Source organism: Synchiropus splendidus, chromosome 18 (genome assembly GCF_027744825.2).
Source record: "Synchiropus splendidus isolate RoL2022-P1 chromosome 18, RoL_Sspl_1.0, whole genome shotgun sequence".
NCBI classification, from domain to species: Eukaryota; Metazoa; Chordata; class Actinopteri; order Syngnathiformes; family Callionymidae; genus Synchiropus; species Synchiropus splendidus.
Window position 1 is genome coordinate 490,891 of NC_071351.1, and position 18,407 is coordinate 509,297.

Below are 18,407 nucleotides of genomic sequence, written 5' to 3' on the forward strand. Positions count from 1 at the left end.
ACGGGTGGATTTGGCGAGGCACAGGACTAAGCGCACACAGTCATGTTGGAAGAGGAAGGGTCCCGCTCCACACTGTACCTACAAGGGTGGGAACATGGAATTGTCCAAAATGTTTTGGTTTCCTGGAGCAAAGTTCCTCTGACTGGAACTAAGGGGCCAAGCCCAGCTCCTGAAAAACCAAGGCCACACCATCAAATTCCACACTTGGCACAATGCGGTGTGAAATGTACCGACCTCCTCCCATCTTCCAAACCATCACTCCAGAAACGGCGTCTCAGTGCTGGCTGTTTGGCACTTGGTGTGTATGGCTTGGATGCAGCCGCTCGGCCGTGGAAACCCAATTCCACGAAGCTCTCTGTGCTCTGTACTTGGGCAACTCTGAAGGCCACATGAGGTTTGGAGCTCAGAAGCAATGGACTGTGCAGAAAGCGGGCAACCTCTTTGCACTGTGCGCTGACCCCTCTCGGTCAGCTGACACGGCCAAACTCTTCCATGTTCTTTGGAATATTTAGGAGCCAGTCCCCCGACTGGATTGTTTGCACAGGTAGCATCTCGAGGGAGTTTTCCTGGCTCAAGCTCAGTGATAGACGTCTCGGCGGCGTCATCCACGAGTGACACCAACGATTTCACCTTAACCAGGTGACCACTCCAGAGAACAATTTCATCAGAAATGGTCAGCCAACGGAGGACCTTCCTCACATACCTGCTGCTGCAGTAGACGACTGGATGTTCGTCTCCGAGACAGGAGTCGGGTCTGTGACAAGTTTCCCTGCAGATGGTCCCAATTCTGCGGCTCCACAAGACGGACCACCAGTTAAAAAGTCATGAAATGGTGGAGAAACCACTTGACTCTCACCTGCTCGGTCCGGGCCGTGTCTTCGTATTGGCCGCTCCTCTGTGCGAGTCCTCCGTCCTCAAATCAAAAAAAGGCACCAGGCGACAGTTGCACAGTTTTAATGGACATGGCGACACATGTTGTCACACCGCTGACTCATGATGCATAGTGACTCTTGAGGTAAAACTCAACGACTTCACCAAGGTTTGTGCTTGGACACGGCAATCGTTAGCACCAGTGATCAGAAGGCTAGAGGGTGGATATGGCGGCAGACAAGTCACGTGTCGGGTCAAGCCACGTCACTCCTAAAACATTTCTAAAAAAACAAACAGGACACAGGAAAACTTGAGATTCACAGGTGACGACAGATGCAGTAAAGGTTGGAGGAGGAGCAGCCGATTCCTCAGAACCTGCTGGCCGTCACACATCTGAGTCACCAGTGGGGAAGTGACCCTCCATTCTCTCCAGTGATCCAGTTCAAGCAGCCGGGACACTGAGCTCCACCCGGGTCCAGGAAAGCGCTGTGCTTCTGTCTGATCCTGGGTCCAAACGCAGCGCCGTTTTTGTGTCCCCTCAAGTTCCATGGCATCAAGCTGCCACCATCAACCCAGTGGATGGGGAGAGGTCCCTCAGGGTCCAGCTGATGAAGGCAGAAGAACTAGGCAGTACAAGGCACTGAGTTCTGACCTCCCGATCCACAGCACCGACCCAGGCTTGAACACAGCGCCGCTTCCAACAGTGGAAAGGAGTGAGGGGAGGGAACATTCAGCTTGTGCTCCACGATCAAAACCCAGTTTGTGCAGCTTAACCTCTGATCCCCAGATCAGCAGACCTGCTCTTGAGTGGGTCGGCTGGCATCACAGACTCTGCTACATCCAGCACCAAACAGTTCCAGTGTGTGACTCCTGGTCATCCAAACCAGCAGGCACACCCAGCGACGATGTGCTTCAGTGGACGTGACCAGTGGCCCGTGTGTGTGTGTGTGTGTGTGTGTGTGTGTGTGTGTGTGTGTGGGAAGCAGCAAACATGGTTGTCAGTCAGGACGAACCCACCTGCGCAGACCTGGCTCAGGACTGGGTTCAGGAGCGCAGGAAGAAAAGAGAGAAGATGAGGCGATGACGCTGAAGACTAACTGCAGGTGGTCCCACCACAGCACCATGGCCAGGCCCTGGCCCCGTCACATGTTGTACGCCACGTAGATGGGGTCCAGCTGGTCAGCCAGGAAGGAGTCCCTCAGGTGCATCCGCTGCTTCTCGCCTCGGGAGTTGATGGGGATGACGCCCGGATCCACAATCACCACCACACCCACGATGAGGTGGTGCTCCTCCAGAACCACGTTGGTGACCAGAGGGACCAGATCCAAGGCCTCCTGCTCCGACCCGCTCAGCTCCGCCACCACCACCAGCAGATTGGTCCACGTGAACACAGCGCTGAGGAGACAGACCACTTGACATCAGCTTGCCTGAAATGACAAGTGAGGCCTTGACCAGCACTGACCTCTCTGCAATGCTGCGGTGGGCCCGGGACACCGATGTCTCAATGTCAATGGGATGGTACCTCAGCCCTCTGAGCTCCAAGGTCTCGTCCAGAGAACCCACCACAAACAAGGCGTCGTGACGGTCTGCAATTTTCCAGGATCTTGGATCAGTCCTTGACCAGGTGACCTTCCAACAAGTGAGGAGAGCTCACCTCCACTGGCGTCCAGGAGCTCCGTTCTTTTGATGAAACCCAGGTACCCAGTTCTGGCCCACAGAGTCTGGGGTTCTCCAAAGCTGAGTCTGGTGTTGAAGTGGTCCGCCTGCAGACTCTCTTCGCCGTAAATGGTGTAATAACCGGTGGCACAGTGAGGACTGTTGACCCAGATCTGGGGCAGAGAAGTTGAACAGTAAAGACGGCTCAACACCAGGGCGGTGGGTCACTCACCTCCCCCAGGTGGGAGTCCCCCAGAGGGCCTCGGGTCTCTGGGTTGACAATAATAACTCGGACTCCGGGAAGAATCTACAAAGAAATAGCATTTGACAAAGCTGCTCACCAGACTGGTTCTGGGCTGTTAATCGCACTCACCGTTCCGGACTCCATGAGTGGAAGACTCTGAGGAGCTCCTCGCTCCACCAACCGGACCCTGCAACCAGTGACTCAGTTAAGTTCTCGCCAAGGTCTGAGAGGTTTCCATATGTGAGTAATATTCTAGCTCAGTGTTCTTCAGCCTCTCTCTGGCCACAGCGCCTTGGTTCATTGACAAAACCCTGGTTGACAGCACCACAGGAGCCTGGGCCAAAGCTCACTGGTGCTTCAAGTCCTGTAGAAACTCCCTGTTGACTGGTGAAACACTGCAGCTACTGACACTGGCTTGTTCTGTTGCCAGGCTGTTTGCACAAACACATGGCAGAAGATGTCTTTGTTTCCCATGTGTCCAGAAAGAGGCGGCAATATGGCTCAATAGATCATGCTTCATTGATGTGTTGACTGACTTGAAATCACTGTTTGGATGGGATCACTTCTCTTTTGCATGATGTGACTGTAGTTTCCAGACAAATCCTTGGCTTCTCTGCCTGAACTTGCTTCATAACAACAGTGATTCTTCCTCTCTTCACATGGAGAGAAAGAATCATCTCCTCAACACCTTCTCACTGTCATGACTTCATGGCGTCATATCGCCGCCTCTGTCTCCGGACACATGAGGTGACGCTGGGTCATTCCCCCCCCCCCACACCTGACTCTCTCTCTCACGAGTTGGAAAACACTGCTCTAGCTCATTCAGCACTGTCAATCATCCAAGTTACCTGTCGTGGCGCAGAGACTTCATGTCCACGTAGACTGTGGATGGATCTGGACCTGCTGTTCCCTGAAGACACGAGACAGAGAGTGGTGTAACTCACAAAGATGAGACGTTATGATTGTCTGAAGCCATGGCAGCTCATCAGGGAGAGGACACGGACTGACCTGCAGGCCGATGGCCAAGTTGACTCTGGAGCCAAAGGCGGTGCTGACAGCCCGCGAGGACAGACCCAGGTCTTTGAAGAGCTTGGAGAAAGACTGGGAGAGGCCCAAACGAGGACGTTCTTCAGCGACCACCACGCAGCTCCGAACGCATGACAGGTTGAGTCCGCGCGCCTGCAGAGACAGAGCTGGCTGAGTCACAGGAGCCCGCATCAGCAGCAGGAGCACAGGCTCACCTTCAGCATTTCTGTGTGAGTGCCAAGGCCTTTGGTGCAGAGCTCCATGACGGAGTAGGAGCAGAATGTGTCCCGGATCTTGTACTGACTTAGAGTAGTGAGCCACACAGGCAGAGAGACCTCCAGCTCCAGAGGCGGGATGAGAATGGACTGGTGACCTGAGTAAACACTGGAGCACCCACACAGCCGTTGTTGTCTTGTGTGTGTGTGTGTGTGTGTGTGTGTGTGTCTGTGTGTGTGCGTGCGTGCGTGCGTGCGTGCGTGCGTGCGTGCGTGCGCGTGCGTGCGTGCGTGTGCATGTCACCTGGAAAGGCACCACAGCACGAAGCCCAGTCCACAGTATGGGTCCAGACAGATGGCGATCTGACGTGAGGAGTAGAGTTCACACTGCAGCTTGATGGAACGACATAAGGTGCTGGCAGCAGAGTGCGACATCTGGAACAGAGATCCTCACCTCAGGTCTAGATAACACCCAATCATGAACCACTTGACCCTTGAACACAGACAAGGCCTGGAGTACTGCGGCCTGTGTCGTTGCACTGACTTAACTGCAGACCTGAAGATTTTCATGTCATGTGCATCAGGTGCCTGAAGACTGGAATCATGAGACTGTCAGTCTGATGCTGCTTGTTTCAGCTGACACCTGACTGGTTCACCTTTGGGTGCTTGTTTGGTTGGAACAAAACCCTGCACCTACGACGGCTGCATCCTCCTGCATCTCTCCCCCCAACACTGGGCTCTACATGTCAGTGTGGCCTGTCCCACCGCTCCTCACTGGCCGTTCACCACTTGAAATGATTCCTTCAAACCCAGGGAGCTCCGGAGCTGACTTGAAACCAAGTGGGAAGATGAAGTGTAGAGAGATGTCCAGGAGACCACAGGACTTGACAATGTTGGACAGGACAACAGGGGCATGTTAGTAGCCAGGACCACTCTTCCCTTTCTCTGGTGTCACACGTCAGCCAGCCACATGCTCCACCGTGTCCCACAACATGAACAATACAACATGGATGTTCAACAGTAGGTTTGGATTTCTCCTGAACAAACAACAGTGGGCCAGCATCCAGGCTAACGTTAGCATCCTCACACCTCTGACACATCTGTCACCGCAACATAGGCTCCAACACTGGATGTGCAGGAAACAAAACACAGCACAGCAGTCAATGACACGCTGTCTTTACTCATGACATCATGAAGCGTCGTCCCAATTCTGAGGGATGTCAGTCACTTCACTTGGTTGTCGGAGGGCGCTTCATAGTGGAGGGCACTGAGAACCCAGTGCTAGTGATGGGAGGAGGAGTGGGACACAGCCCAAGTTCATCTTATACTTGTCTCGTCAAACAAAGCCATTAGTGGGAGAGCAGAACATGCATTCGCTTGACAGAGCAGTTGGGAGGCTCATGAGTCAACTAAGACAACTTCTACTTCACCATCTCTCACATGTTTCCTTAGCCCTGAGCTAAAGGCTACGCCTTAAAGACAGTGAAACACCAGCGTCTCTCTCGATGACTCTGTTTAGCTTGCAGCAGAAGCATCACTGCCGTGTGCATAACTGCGTTTGCTATTGTATTGACAGACGTACATTCACACAGCTTTATTTCTTACAGCTCTGAGTTCAGCGAGACAGCAGGACAGCACTGAGAAGAAAACAAGCTGACAAATGCACTGGCACACAGTCTCAACAGGGGGCACAGAGAAACAAAACAACATGGAAAGAAAAAGTCTGCTGAGGAACCCTCTTCAACAAAACATTTGCGAGTAGGATATTGTTCAGTTTTGGGGGGCCCAGAGCAGATTGATGGCATTTCAAATGAGGATCATGGACTTGACAGGTATGTTTTGAAATTTACTGAGCTGCTGGTGACAATAAATACACTAGTTTTCCCACGAGCAAATCATTATTTTCAGTCATTATGAGGTTTCTTTCTGGATTTTCATTTCAAGTCCACCTTCATGATGGGTTGTGTTACCTGTTTGTTTCAATGATTCCACTTCATTTAAATACGTTTGATCACGTGAGATATCATCTTTAAAAATGGGCCATTTTTTTCAGAAACCCTCAATGACATGTGGCGGAAACCCTGCAGTGTTTTGGGACTGTGTGGCGCGATATCACCAATCTGCCTGTATTATGATCATAATAATCATTATTCTTCTGCATTTAGAGCCTCCATACACACACAGAGGCTGAGGAGGACAAGTCATCTGTGGAGGCAGGAGTGGAATCAGTACCTTGACTCCGGTCAACATGCCTGTGGTGGACACACTGAAGTCCAGGTAGGCCAACATTTCCGCTGTGGGTGGCTTGTAGATGTGTGAAGGCCGTTTCCTGGGGAGGTCATCTGCACCAGCCGACAACACAAGCACACACAAAAAATAATTCATCAATTAATTCACAGACCGATGAAGATGGACAGTGCTTTAAGGATTATTTTGAACAACAGCTCGATTCATATCACAGTCTCACGTTACCAATATGATTCGAGGATATTGGTTCATTTAGAACAATACAATTTGATGTGCTTCACATTAGTATAAATCAATTCTGTATGCAAACAAGTCACCAATTAATGGCAAATGCACCTTTGTTTTCTCATTCTCACTGACATTTTGCTGCATTGATGCAGCTGTACGGTAGGGATATTCATCAATACATCGAGCTACAAGATGGTCCATGGCGTTGACGACAGCCGGTTGAAGGAAAAACACCACACCGTGTGGCCAAAGAAAGACCATCACCCGTCAGATTCCAAAAACAGTACCTGTGTCGATGATGGTGGGCCACGTCTTGATGTTGACACTAGCTGCTGCCTCTCTGGACCGCAGGATTCTGACCAGTGGCTGAGTGGTCAGGATGCAGGCCGCCTTGCTCACCTGAGACACAGACAACAGGTCAGCTTGCTAGTTCCACGTCTGTCCAGTCTGTTTGGGCCAGTGGTCCTCTTGCTCATGCAAAGCAGCAGTACTAAATTTGACTGTTCCTGCCTGACATCCAATCCCTAACGTCGATCTATAGCAGGGGGAACGCAACGCAAGAGTCCACTGACACCGGCCATCAGCTGGATTCAACTCACATCGATGATCATGCGGACAGTGGGAAGCGTGGCCGCCAGGTTCTGAGGATGAGGAGGGCGAACGGTCACTGGTACGACTCCGGCGTACAGACACCCGTAGAAGGCAGCAATTAAGTCGATTCCTGCACAAGAGACAGACGCAAGTGAGTCCCTGTACCTTCTCACTGACGCAGAAGAACCAAAGACCTGGAGGGTAGAGGAGGACCACATTGTCCCCGGCGTTAAGTCCTCCTCGCTCCAAAAGAGTGGCGGTGATTTTTTCTGCCCTCTTGTGAAGCTGGGCACACGTGGCGGTGCACACCGCCGCCCCCTGCAGGAGGTAGTCATGAGCCCAGTGATGGAAGCCATCTGCGCTGAACACCCACCTTGGCATTGAGCAGCACATAAAGAACGTGGTCGGGGTCAGTCTGGGCACGCCACTGCAGCGAGTCCGACAGGAACTGGTGCTGAGAGAGAACAGGACATGAACACGCTGCTGACAGGTTTCACACCCAACACCTGCTTCTGTGCATTTGCACCTTTCGGATTTGATCCTGGTCCTCTAACTGACCCAGCTCTCGACCCATTGCCTGGGCAATACGTTTCCCAGCCACAAGGTTGCCCACAAGCATGGAGGCCGGTCCGACATCCACTGAGAAGAGCAGAGGAGAACCAGCCACGGGTTTATGAACAGATCCACACACAAGGTTTACACCAGAGAGGAGCAGGCGATGGGAGGCGCTCACCCGGCTGTTTCTGCCTGGGCTTGGGCATGTTAGTGACGCAGGTATGAGGGCACATGAGGATGTTGCAGGGATGAAGGTTCCCTTCCAGGAAGCTCTGTTTGGTCTCACAAATATGGATTCCACCCAGAGGCGTCTTTGGCAGAGTGTTGGCTGGAACGAGAGCCAGGCAGTAGAGCCCCACCTGGTGGATACTGTCGATGGCCTAAAGAGACAAACGCCATCAGAAGGTAACTGCAGCACTGCATCATTTTCTCAAAGGCTGCAAGATGCCAAAAGCAAGTTGTGCATTCCAGATACGGGTTGGTTTCACGCCTTAAGGAACATGCAGTGGCTGCAGTGGCCCCAGGAGAAAGTCTGGAGCGAGTGTGATACCTGCAGAACTCGACTCATCCACTGGAAGCTGTCCTCCTCACTGGCATCCGGCCTCTGCTCTGCTACGATCACGATCCTCTCGTCATAAAACACTGTGACTGAAAACACGGCGATTCTGCCCACATGCAGTTCTGCCATGAGTCCAGACCAATGTCACCGGCCGGCGTTCACGCCACTTGACCTCACCTTCCCCTGTAGACAGTCTTCACAGGCTCCACTGCCAGAGCTGTGGCCACCAGGTCATCCGCATTGTGGCGCCGGCCACTGACTGACAGCAGCCCCTCGTTCTTGCCCACCACAAACACCAGACTGCCCTGTCGATCAGAACGTTCAACAATAACGCCGTTGAGCCCCTCGTTTCTGCTCTGGTTCTCACCGGCCCCACGAAGCCCAGCAGACCCGTTCTGGTGAAGGTCACTTCTCCCAGCGGTGCTCCGGCCTGATTGACTGGAATGACCTGCATAAAAGTCACAGATGACAACAAAAAAACTTTAGGTGAGGAACGAAGGTTGGAGGGAAGGTCTTCGCTGGTGTTTGGATGTGGCACAGCTGAACAAGGTGTAGCTGAGGGACAAACCTCAAATGTGGTCTTGGTGACGCCAGGCAGACCATAGTACATGGTCCCTCCTGCCCGAGAGTTGATCACGATCTCTCCAATCTCGTCCGTCTTGCAGAGCTGCGGCGGCCCGTCTGGCTTCACAATACACATCAGAGCTGGGAGCGAGAGCGAGAGCGAGAGAGAGAGAGAGAGAGAGAGAGAGAGAGAGAGAGGAGACCCGTGAGCTCAGGTGGCACGCCCACACCCACACCACGTCTCACCTCCAGGCATGATGTGACCTACGTCCTGCACTGTCAAAGCTGAGTTCTTGTCCTCAGTGTTGACCCGGATCACTCCGTGACTGAGGCCACCCATGGAGAGGATGGCCCGCGCTGGAAGAGGATCACCTCGAGCTCCAGGCCTGCAGCCAGGGACAACGACAAGGAGGACTAACAAGTGTTGTTCCTTCCCCAACACAGAGTGCGAGTGGGTGCAGCTGACCTCCGAATGGCCACGGTTAATGCCTCAGGCGAAGTGGCGCAGGGACAGATGACCTCAGGCTTCAAACCGTGAGACTGGAATACGTTAAGAAAAGCATCGCATGATGACACTGACCCTGGGGAGGAGATGGGAGAGGGTGAGCGCGACACAGGCGTAGGTGGGACCATCTGAGAGATGGTGCAAGAAGAACAGCGTCTCACAGGGATTTGCACCATCAGCCACGATCAGCATCCGTATGGATGACAGGTTGGTGTCTCGCTGGTCTTTGTGCGCCATCATGGCCCAGTGAAGGTCGCGGCATTTGACCAGGACCACTCGAGCTACAAAACAAAGAGGTCATGATCAGCTGCTCCTGAAGATGAACAGTGACCAAACACCGGGGTGGACGTCCAGGTGAAATGCTTTGTGGAACTAGCATAGGAGAGCCAACCTTTGTGGATGTGCACCCTCTGCACCCAGGACAAGGGACATGCCTTCATGACAGCATAGGGCACTGTGATGGTGTGGATCCGGTTCATGACGCTCTGGAAGACACGCGGATATAACATCAGCCCAAGCCTGTTAAAACGTGAACTGAGCCAAAGCAACACACCGTCAGAACCCCATGCCAGAGACCCATGTCCTTCTTGCAGTCCAGCACGTTGACCAGCGTTTCACCTGCGACATGGAGCAGAGACGTCACCATGATGAATGGCACAAAGGGGCCAAGAGACTGCCCACCTTCACAGTAGTTACAGGCCTGACTAAGAGCCTGGCAGTGGGTCAGCATTGAGATCTTGGACACGGCCACACCCATCACAGTTCCCTCCTTGCTGGCTTTGTACTGGAACAGAGCGAGAGGGTGAGAGAGATCCAAACCTCCCAGGAGAGAGACACGTCACCAGCTGTGCCAGGACTCTCACCTCAATGTAGGCTGTGTCTGTGTTGGCTGTGGGGATGTGTGGCTGCCAGTCTTTAGAGGGTTTGGTCAGGTACTTGGTGTCAGTCACCACCCACTTCATCCTGGGCCAACCTGCCCGCCAGCGGAAGCAAAAGAGAGTCAGCGGTCCCACCATTCCCACGCCATTTTGACTCGTCACACTTCCCACGACGCCTTCAATGGCATCCACACAAGAGTCACACTGAAGCCCTCCGACCACTGACCTTTGAACTGGATGATCTCTCCGTTGGGGGTTTTGGGCAGGCCTTTGAGACAAACCTCGCTAGTCAGAGCCAGACCAACCCCACAGCTGCCCAACAGGAAACCGATCTGCTGGCTGCCGGCGTCCTGAACAGCCAGACATTCATCAAGTCCACAACATTGCTCACCTCATGTTCATGTCCTTCGTAGGACTGGACTGAGAACGAGCATCGGTCTCGGCCGTCAGGCTGATGAGTTTGTGATCTGTCTTTGTTGTGTGTGGGTTTTTTTATTCATGAGTTGTTTCTGTACGTATTTATTTATGATTATTATCATGTTCTTGACTGCACATTCTGAGTTGGTGGGATCCCCACTGACCATGGCATTAAAGCTGATTCTGAGAACACAGGGCCTGCACCTCTGTCTGCTCTGCTCACACAATCAGGATGGAACTAAGTCGTCTCCTCCATTGGCATTCTTTGATGAGTGTTTTTGTTGGGAATGATTGTGACAAAACAGCTCCCAGTGACACGACACGTACATGAAATATCTTGGTGGCTGTTTACCTGTCGAGTGAGCGGAACCTCGATGGGAACTGGGATGACCTCGGCCAACAAGCAGCCATAGAATGCCACCCAGAACATGCCCGGGTCACTGTTGGGGTAGACCAGCGCCACCTGCAGGATAGGAGTGTATCACTCACACCTGCAGACAAGCCCGCTTCTTCTTGAGACGGAAACAAAACAGGCAGCCAAACCCCTTTGTTTCATCGCTCTTCCTCACTAACATCACATACCCGGTCTCCAGGCTGCAGCACAGGTTCTGTCTTGCTTCCAAGTTTGTTCAGCAGTGTATACGCCAGCTTCAGACTGCGACTCCACAGTTTCCCTGGGAGGACCAAGAAGTCACACGGTCAGTTTGGCATGGACACCCTGAGATGGAGGAAGAAGAGCAGCAACCGTAAGTGAGCGTGTAGAGTGGCTTCCCCGTGACGTCCAGCGCAGTGAGGGCCGGGCTCTTGGCTTGAGTGGCCCCCCAGCGGGCCAGAGCCGCCTGCAGGGCGGGAGGCCAGTTGCTGACCACACCCAGTGGCTCACCCTTCACCGGGATGATCTGACGGCCTTCAGGCTTCGGGGTGTTGGGATCTGGCTGAGGAACTGCAAACAAAAGGTTGGCAAGATTCAGGGCAGGCCTGGCCAACCTGCGGCTCTTTGCCAAAGGAGCCGCCAAACTGTTCAAGTTGCTGTTGACGTGATGGTTTATACAGGAAATGAGACGACGAAAGTAAGAGCTCGTCCGGCAGAATGTCAAAATATTCTTCAAAGACTGACTTGTGTTTAAATTTGCGTTTAACTTTTGAAACGTGAACAATAAACCTGGCTGCAGGTTCAATGGCGACGTGAGTGGTGGTCCTCAGACTTCATCAGATCCACCATCAACACCACTGACATGACTCAGTTCCATGCTTGACTTTGTCCTTCCCTCAACTAAAGGTCTGGCATGTGTTTCACCTGTGACTCACTGTTGATGGAGGTGAAGTCCGTGAAGAGGAGAGGCTCCGGTCTGCAGCGTGGCTCACACACACACACAGACCGGGGCCACGTTATTGGTGGCAGGAGCCACATCCAAACATAGAGGAGTCAAGTCAATGGCGCCCACATTTCTATGTACACCGCTTGATATTTCCAGGAGGATCAGGGTCAAATGGAGGGATTTGAAAAAGACATGCACAAGAGACGTGCGCTGGGCGTGAACCAGCAACCTGGTGACACTCAGGGATGTGCTTTAACCGCTATACTGAGTCACGTGACCAGCTGCTCAGGTGAAGCCTCACAGCCTGACATGTTTGTAGCATGTGGCTCTGTACAGCAACACAGTGAAACAGCGGCTCTTAGACTGGTTGGCCACCCCTGGCTTAGGGCTTCACGGAACGTCTCAATTAGTTTCAACTCAGTCAGCAGACTCCAAAACCAGTCAAAACATGTTGGTCAAGACCCGTGGTGAATGTCACTGAGGGTCATTGAAGGTCGCCGGAGAGTAGTGTAGCTTGCTTAAAGTTGGTCAGGGTTGGTCAAGGTAAAATAGGGTCACTGAAGGTCACGGAAGGTTCAGTTACGGTCGGTGCAAGAGCAGGAGAAGCAAGAGGGCCAGCGTGCTGTCTGACCTTCTATGATCTCCTCTGAGTCGTCCAGGAAGAATTCACTGAGTGGAGGCCGTTTGGGTCGTTTCAGAGTGTTCAGCAGCTGCTGGATCTTGGTGGACACTCTGCTGTTGACTGGAACTCCTGGTGTTACAAAGACAGCGTTAATATGTGCAGAACGAACCGAGACACGGAGAGAAACAGGTTCTGAAGTTCAGAAGAAAAGCAGACGAGCGGCTGCAACACAAAGATGGCTCTATGTCTACACAAGAAACAGACGAGCAGGAAACAAAGAAAACCCGCAGAGCAGATCCACCCGTGTTTATTACCTTGTCGGTTTCCTTTTTAAAATGAAAGATGCAGCGAATAACGGACCCAAAAGAAAGAAAACAAAATCTGTGATTAGAGAGGTGCAGCCAACTGAGGATGGTGATCATGACATCACAGACGATTGGATTGACTGCATCACCACACCGGGTTCATGAGAAGTGTCCAGACTTAACCGTCATCCGAGTTCTGACGCGACAGAACCTCAGAACCTGAGCAGCCTCATAACTTTTCTTCCAGTGACTCAGGCTTATATTCACCAGTGAGCTCAGTCGACAAATGCGGACAGAAGGAATGTGTGTGTGTGTGTGCGTGTGCGTGCGTGCGCGTGCGCGTGCGTGTTAGCGTAAGTGAACACACAGGTGTGAGTTAGTCTGTGTGTGAAATTATGGGTACCGTCGGCAGTGTCCAGCATGCTGCAGCGGCTCTGACCACGGCTCATGCCCCTGACAGCTGGAGGCAGGTCCACACGAGGGCCTCGGTCTGGAGGTGTTGAATTGGTCACGTCTGGAGGGGCGCTGTTCTCTGCAGGACATACATCACAATGAAGAAGCAGCGAGGCTCGCGGCTTCTCTCTGGATTCGTTCAGTACCGATGCGAGCGTGAGCCAGTACGTCGGCCAACACGGCAGCAGCCGGCTGAGGTTGAGCCTGAGTCTTGGACTCTCCATGGGAGAGGGTGGAGGAGGCAGAGGATGAGGTGGATGAGCTTTGCACGGACCGGTTGATCCAGAGGTCCGGACTCTGCAAGCTCTGAGCCAAAACGGCGCCAAGAGCAGCCTTTCTGCGAAGAGAACCTTCGTCCTCAGACGCCGACGACGTGTCTGCAGGAGACGGGATTCCCTCATAGTTTATGACTTTCAGCTTCAACTACGTGCTCGACTAGATGCCACCTGAGGAGCACTGACCTGGCGGAGTGCAGGCATCACTGGGAGACTGGACAAAAGCTGAGCGTCTCTTGGTTGGCATGGGCAGCGCCATCTTCTCCTCCTTGTGTTTGGCCAGCGCTGCTTGCACAGCTTCAGTGTGGATGTCTGCCGACAAGTGAGGACGTAGGAATTAACAGAGTCCTGCTATGCTTTTACCCGCAGTGTTAGCAAGATCATCAGCAAGTCATCTGAACATATGTGGAAGAACCATGTCCATCTACTCCCAAATCATCTTCTTTTAAAAACCACAAACATGTCGCCAACATGGTCTCTGAGATTCCATGGCCAATATGAGGGCTTTTTCAAAGACTTGTCTTGGACCTGAACTTTGGTGTCCAACAGAAACTCTGAGTCCATCCTCCTAAAGTAGATACCACTCTGATGCAGAAGACAATTCAAATCCTTTTAAATGAATGAGACAGTGAACTTTATGTTGTCCACAACAAGAATGAGGACAAACCTCAAATACACTGTTTGAGCAACATAGATCAGATGGTTGAGTGATGGGTGGTGGCTTCAGTCCAAGCTCCTGACGTGTCGTTGTCGTGTCTCCTGCTCCTGATGGGTCAGATCTCATCGTCTGCGAGATTGTGTCTGTGAATGCATGACTTGGGGTGCGTTCCACCTTCCTTAATCCACAACCTCAGTCCTCAAATATGCTCTCACGAGGAGCAATTCTTAGGAGATTCAATTGAGGAACATGGCTCCCTCAATCTTGAGGAACTCCGTGACCTCCCTCGGTATTGATGAATACCCAGAATCCTTTGCGTAGTATCAAAGCGACGGAGCTCCAAATGTATTTTCTTTGTTAATGGAGATAGAAAAGACAAAAGACATAAACACAGCTGCAGACTGATCCTGCTGATCAGACCTGGGCCCTTTTGATGTCAGACTAAAACTATAACATATATATTGTAATTTTTCTGCCTTGCTTTGTTCTCTTTTAGTCACCTCATGTTCTTGTTTCAAGAATAAAATGTTCTTCTTTTCATTGGCCATTTTTGTGTGTTTTTCATGTTCCTCGAAATACATTGAAGGAATATCGGAAATGTATTTCAAATATTATTTCAATAATTTGAAATAATATTGCCTTTTTATCTTGAGTGTCGGGTCCATAGTTATGTTGATTTATATTCAAATTAAGTGCATATAAAATGAAATATTTGAATACATACATTTACATATCCTTACATATCCATTTCCCCCAACAGGCTACGGACGTACCTGCATTAAGGAGTGTCCCATTTCTAAAGAACAAAGTCTTCCCTCGGTTTGGAGGAGTGAGGTCGAGGGTTCAGCAAGGAATTGGAATTCACCCTTGGTGTAAAGTACTTTGATTGTGACACTAACTGCTTGGTGAAAGGCATTCTTGTCGCCTGTGGTGAGGCGTGAGGAGTGTGGTACCAGATCTGTAGCGCTCATCTCTGGCTCCCCCGCTGCGATGGGCGCGGTGATGCCTTGTGGCAGAGGAGGTGGAGGGCCCCGGGGCCTCCGGACTTGGGCTGGGGTCGCTCCTGTGACCCGGAGAGAGCTGGACATCTGGAAGAGATAGACCTGCAGAAGAAGACAACAGGGACTCAGAAGGCTGCCAGGTAAAGCCAGGTATCAGAGACGGTGGGTGCAAGGAATCATTGGAAGCACAATGAGAGCATGGAGAATGATTGAAATGACGAGGTGAGACATACATACATACAAGTCATGCGTATATAGAGATGGTTTAGTGGACATGCAGTTGTCCAGCAAAATGACACCACTTTAATCCCCACAGTACAAAATGGATTTCATATTGCCACAATGGGGAGATGTCGCTTGTATGCCGCGGCAGCACAGACACATTCGAGACATGAAAGGCAAACACAGGTGAGGAGCATAGCCATAGCAACAACACAATTAATGCTGCGGAAACCAAGACACAGATGAGCATATCCAAAAGGACTGGTAAAAAATACCACACTATACACCTTTATTAAATGTGAACATAAAAATGTGGTATGTGGAAGTGTGCTCAGGTCACATGTTTCTGGTTTGAGATCTGTGTGGTAAAATGATTGGAAAAGACTAAATCCAAACACTGGCTTTGGGGCAGCTTTTGTTGTTGCTTACTTTGTAAAAATAATTCATTGCATCTGTTCATGTACGTGGATATTATTTGAAATACAACATTGAGGAGCATCTATTGTATTGTGTTAAGTGAAAACAAAGCAACCAGGATCTCACTTGACTGCGCTGCCGAACAATGGTGAGCTATGGAAGGGTTGTGTCTGACCCACTGGGCCACTTCACTGGACAAGGAGCTCGAGTCAGCGTTGTCTTGGCAGAATCAGAGTCTTTTTGTTTTCGACAGTCACCGATCCAGTCATATTTTTAATACAAGAATAGACTATGACTGAATGATCACTCATTCACAGGATTTCTCATATTTCTTCAATGGGTCCTGATGGGCCCAGAGTTTAAGTCAACTGTTCAGAGACATGAGATACATTGGGGACAGCAGACAGACGGCTCAATTTAACCCTGAAATAAGACTGGCAGAGCAGCCTGTTAGACATGACTGGGTTCTCTACCAGAGATGTGCAGCAGATGTGAGTTTCTCATCCTGACACTTTGTGAATTATCATGTTTAAACATAAACAAATGGTGATGTTGGAGACAAACAGTTTCAAGACAGACTGTCGTGTGTCCAGCACATGTAATAAAAAAGATGTATTTACTGTGATAATTATTGTTCTTACACGACGTATGTTGATGTTTTTTGTTCTATTTCGCCCATCCCTACTGGGTACTGGCGTTTCTTTTTGAAGACAAGTCACACATTCAACATCATACTGAGTTTTTTGACTGTAGCAACAACAAAAGACGTTTAGGACTCTAAAATGACATTCATTTTCAGAGTGAGTTTTCTTTCCCGCTCATTCTGTAATGTCATAAATGATCCATAGATGAACATGCTGCTGGTCTGTCTCGCCACCTCCCTGCGAACTTGGCATCGAGACACGCTGCATATCACACTTGTGCCCCGTTCACAGATTCTGTTTTATTTGAATGACAGTGTTCAGTAGTTACTGCACCGAAAAATACTGTACAATGCTGGCCAATGACACTTGTGACAGTTGTATGGGTGTGTGATCCTTGCTTTCAGGTTTAGGGTTTGCATTTTCAAGACAAACCTTTAAAGAGTGAAGGTCATTTGAAATGCACGCGCTCACTGTCAAGAGAAGACTGACAGAAAACAAGGAGGTCACTCACTTGGCGGAGTCACGTGAGGGATGAAAGAGGCCAGAAGTTTGGCCCGCTTCTTCTCAAAGCCTTTCTGTGTGATGTCACCTGGCAGGAGAACAACAGCACACTGTTAGCTGGAATTAGGGAGCAAACATGCCGGCGCTAAGGCGCTTGAGTCATAATCATCATAATCCTCCTCCTTTTTTTTCCAAACATGTTCTTTAGGACTCAAACTTGGGAACTAATATAAGGTGCCACTATGAAGCAGAGAGACTTGCTGGTTGTGACTGCGACACTGTTTGACAGAACAACCACAAAGGAGCTGCCACAGGTTTCAGATCCATCCAAGCCACGGAGCACCAGGCTGAAGAGCACCTGACTGGTTGGAGTGAAAGCCTGCACTGGCTTGGTCCCCTGAAGGCCAGATCTGAGGACTGTTGGGGACAGAGAAAGGAGAAGGAGGAGGAGGAGGAAACCAAGAGCAGAGGAGAAAGAGACGTGACCACAGCCTCGCTCTCATTGGCCAAGCTCTCTCTGAAGAGCGCTGACCAGCGACGAAAACGCAAGTGATGAGAAACAATCAATGCAGAATGTGGCTTCTCTGCTCATCCGGCTGCAGCACGGGTTTCCACCGTGCCAAGAGGCGTGAATTCACTTTAAGTTTCTCCGGCTTCTTGACTTGAAAGCCGGACTGTCCGGACAGAGGAGTCGAGCAGACTGTTGCGTGTCCACGCGTGATGGAACGTGACGTCATCAGAGCAGGCCGTCACATGTGTTCACCGCCCTCCTCATGAAGGACAACTGTCATCACCACAGCTCCGTCAACGTCTTCACTGACACGTGCGACCAAAACCATCACAACCCAAGGAACAACGACCCCACCGCACAGCGCAACGAGACCGCGCGCGAAAGGTCATCCATCCACGCGCAAACGTATTAGTTCAGGTGACGACACGGCACCTGCTCACATCAGAAACACACTGGTGAGAAATACACTGGCCCAGACTGCACTTGAACCGGAACCAGATGGACAATGGGCGAGAGCCAGTGCGGTGCGGAGCTGACAAAGACTCGTCACTGCTTCCTGTCGGACGAGCCACTGGCATCCTGTTAGCATGTTAGCATGCAGCCGCCGGCATCCTTCGCCGTCAAGCAAGACGCCTGGGCTCTGAGCTGACGTTCAGACGGTCCGGACGTGACAGTGAGCCGCCCTCCACCACCGGCACTCCTTTACCTTCAGACAGCTCCAGGTCCAACTCCGCGAGCTGCTCCCGAACCTCCTTGGGCAGCGCGGACGGGTCCACGCCCCGCTCCATCGCTGCACGGGGAGAAGCGGAGTTGGTCCAAAACACACAGACGAACAAAGGCCCGGTCAGAGCCGTAAACAAACTAAACAAACAGCGGAAGAACGCAGACGGTCCGCCATCATGAAACACTCGGCAGCGGACACGC

The 18,407-nt window shown here is 51.3% G+C and overlaps 1 protein-coding gene across 2 annotated transcripts; it reads right to left on the minus strand.

The window, feature by feature from the left end:
- Window positions 1–938: 938 nt before the first annotated feature.
- Window positions 939–18,402, minus strand: dip2ba (disco-interacting protein 2 homolog Ba). Of its 2 annotated transcripts, XM_053850456.1 has the most exons (39): window positions 18,190–18,402; window positions 16,983–17,060; window positions 15,141–15,290; window positions 13,716–13,841; window positions 13,401–13,631; window positions 13,205–13,333; window positions 12,811–12,822; window positions 12,506–12,625; window positions 11,301–11,498; window positions 11,138–11,229; window positions 10,908–11,018; window positions 10,365–10,488; window positions 10,124–10,233; window positions 9,942–10,044; window positions 9,814–9,878; window positions 9,652–9,745; window positions 9,422–9,541; window positions 9,222–9,336; window positions 9,002–9,141; window positions 8,760–8,896; window positions 8,559–8,639; window positions 8,369–8,496; window positions 8,183–8,297; window positions 7,811–8,012; window positions 7,604–7,716; window positions 7,451–7,531; window positions 7,272–7,395; window positions 7,086–7,207; window positions 6,774–6,885; window positions 6,244–6,353; window positions 4,316–4,446; window positions 4,012–4,180; window positions 3,779–3,949; window positions 3,619–3,680; window positions 2,900–2,957; window positions 2,759–2,833; window positions 2,525–2,699; window positions 2,333–2,456; window positions 939–2,265 (listed from the first exon to the last, which is right to left on the minus strand). In XM_053850456.1, exons 1-39 carry the CDS (start codon window positions 18,269–18,271, stop codon window positions 2,013–2,015), a joined length of 4,743 nt encoding a protein of 1,580 aa, XP_053706431.1. In that variant the 5' UTR covers window positions 18,272–18,402; the 3' UTR covers window positions 939–2,012. The 2 variants fall into 2 exon arrangements, with proteins under 2 accessions (XP_053706431.1, XP_053706432.1); XM_053850457.1 differs by lacking the exon at window positions 12,811–12,822.
- Between the last annotated feature and the right edge of the window lie 5 nt (window positions 18,403–18,407).

What these genes read in the sequence shown, in the direction of transcription:
- dip2ba (XM_053850456.1), bottom strand. Translation starts at nt 18,271, where the DNA reads ATGGAGCGGGGCGTGGACCCGTCCGCGCTGCCCAAGGAGGTTCGGGAG. An exon ending in GGACCTGGAGCTGTCTGAAG is followed by an intron (nt 17,061 to 18,189) that starts GTAAAGGAGTGC and finishes TTCTCCTGCCAG; the next exon opens with GTGACATCACACAGAAAGGC. An exon ending in GAGGGTGCACATCCACAAAG is followed by an intron (nt 9,542 to 9,651) that starts GTTGGCTCTCCT and finishes TTTGTTTTGTAG; the next exon opens with CTCGAGTGGTCCTGGTCAAA.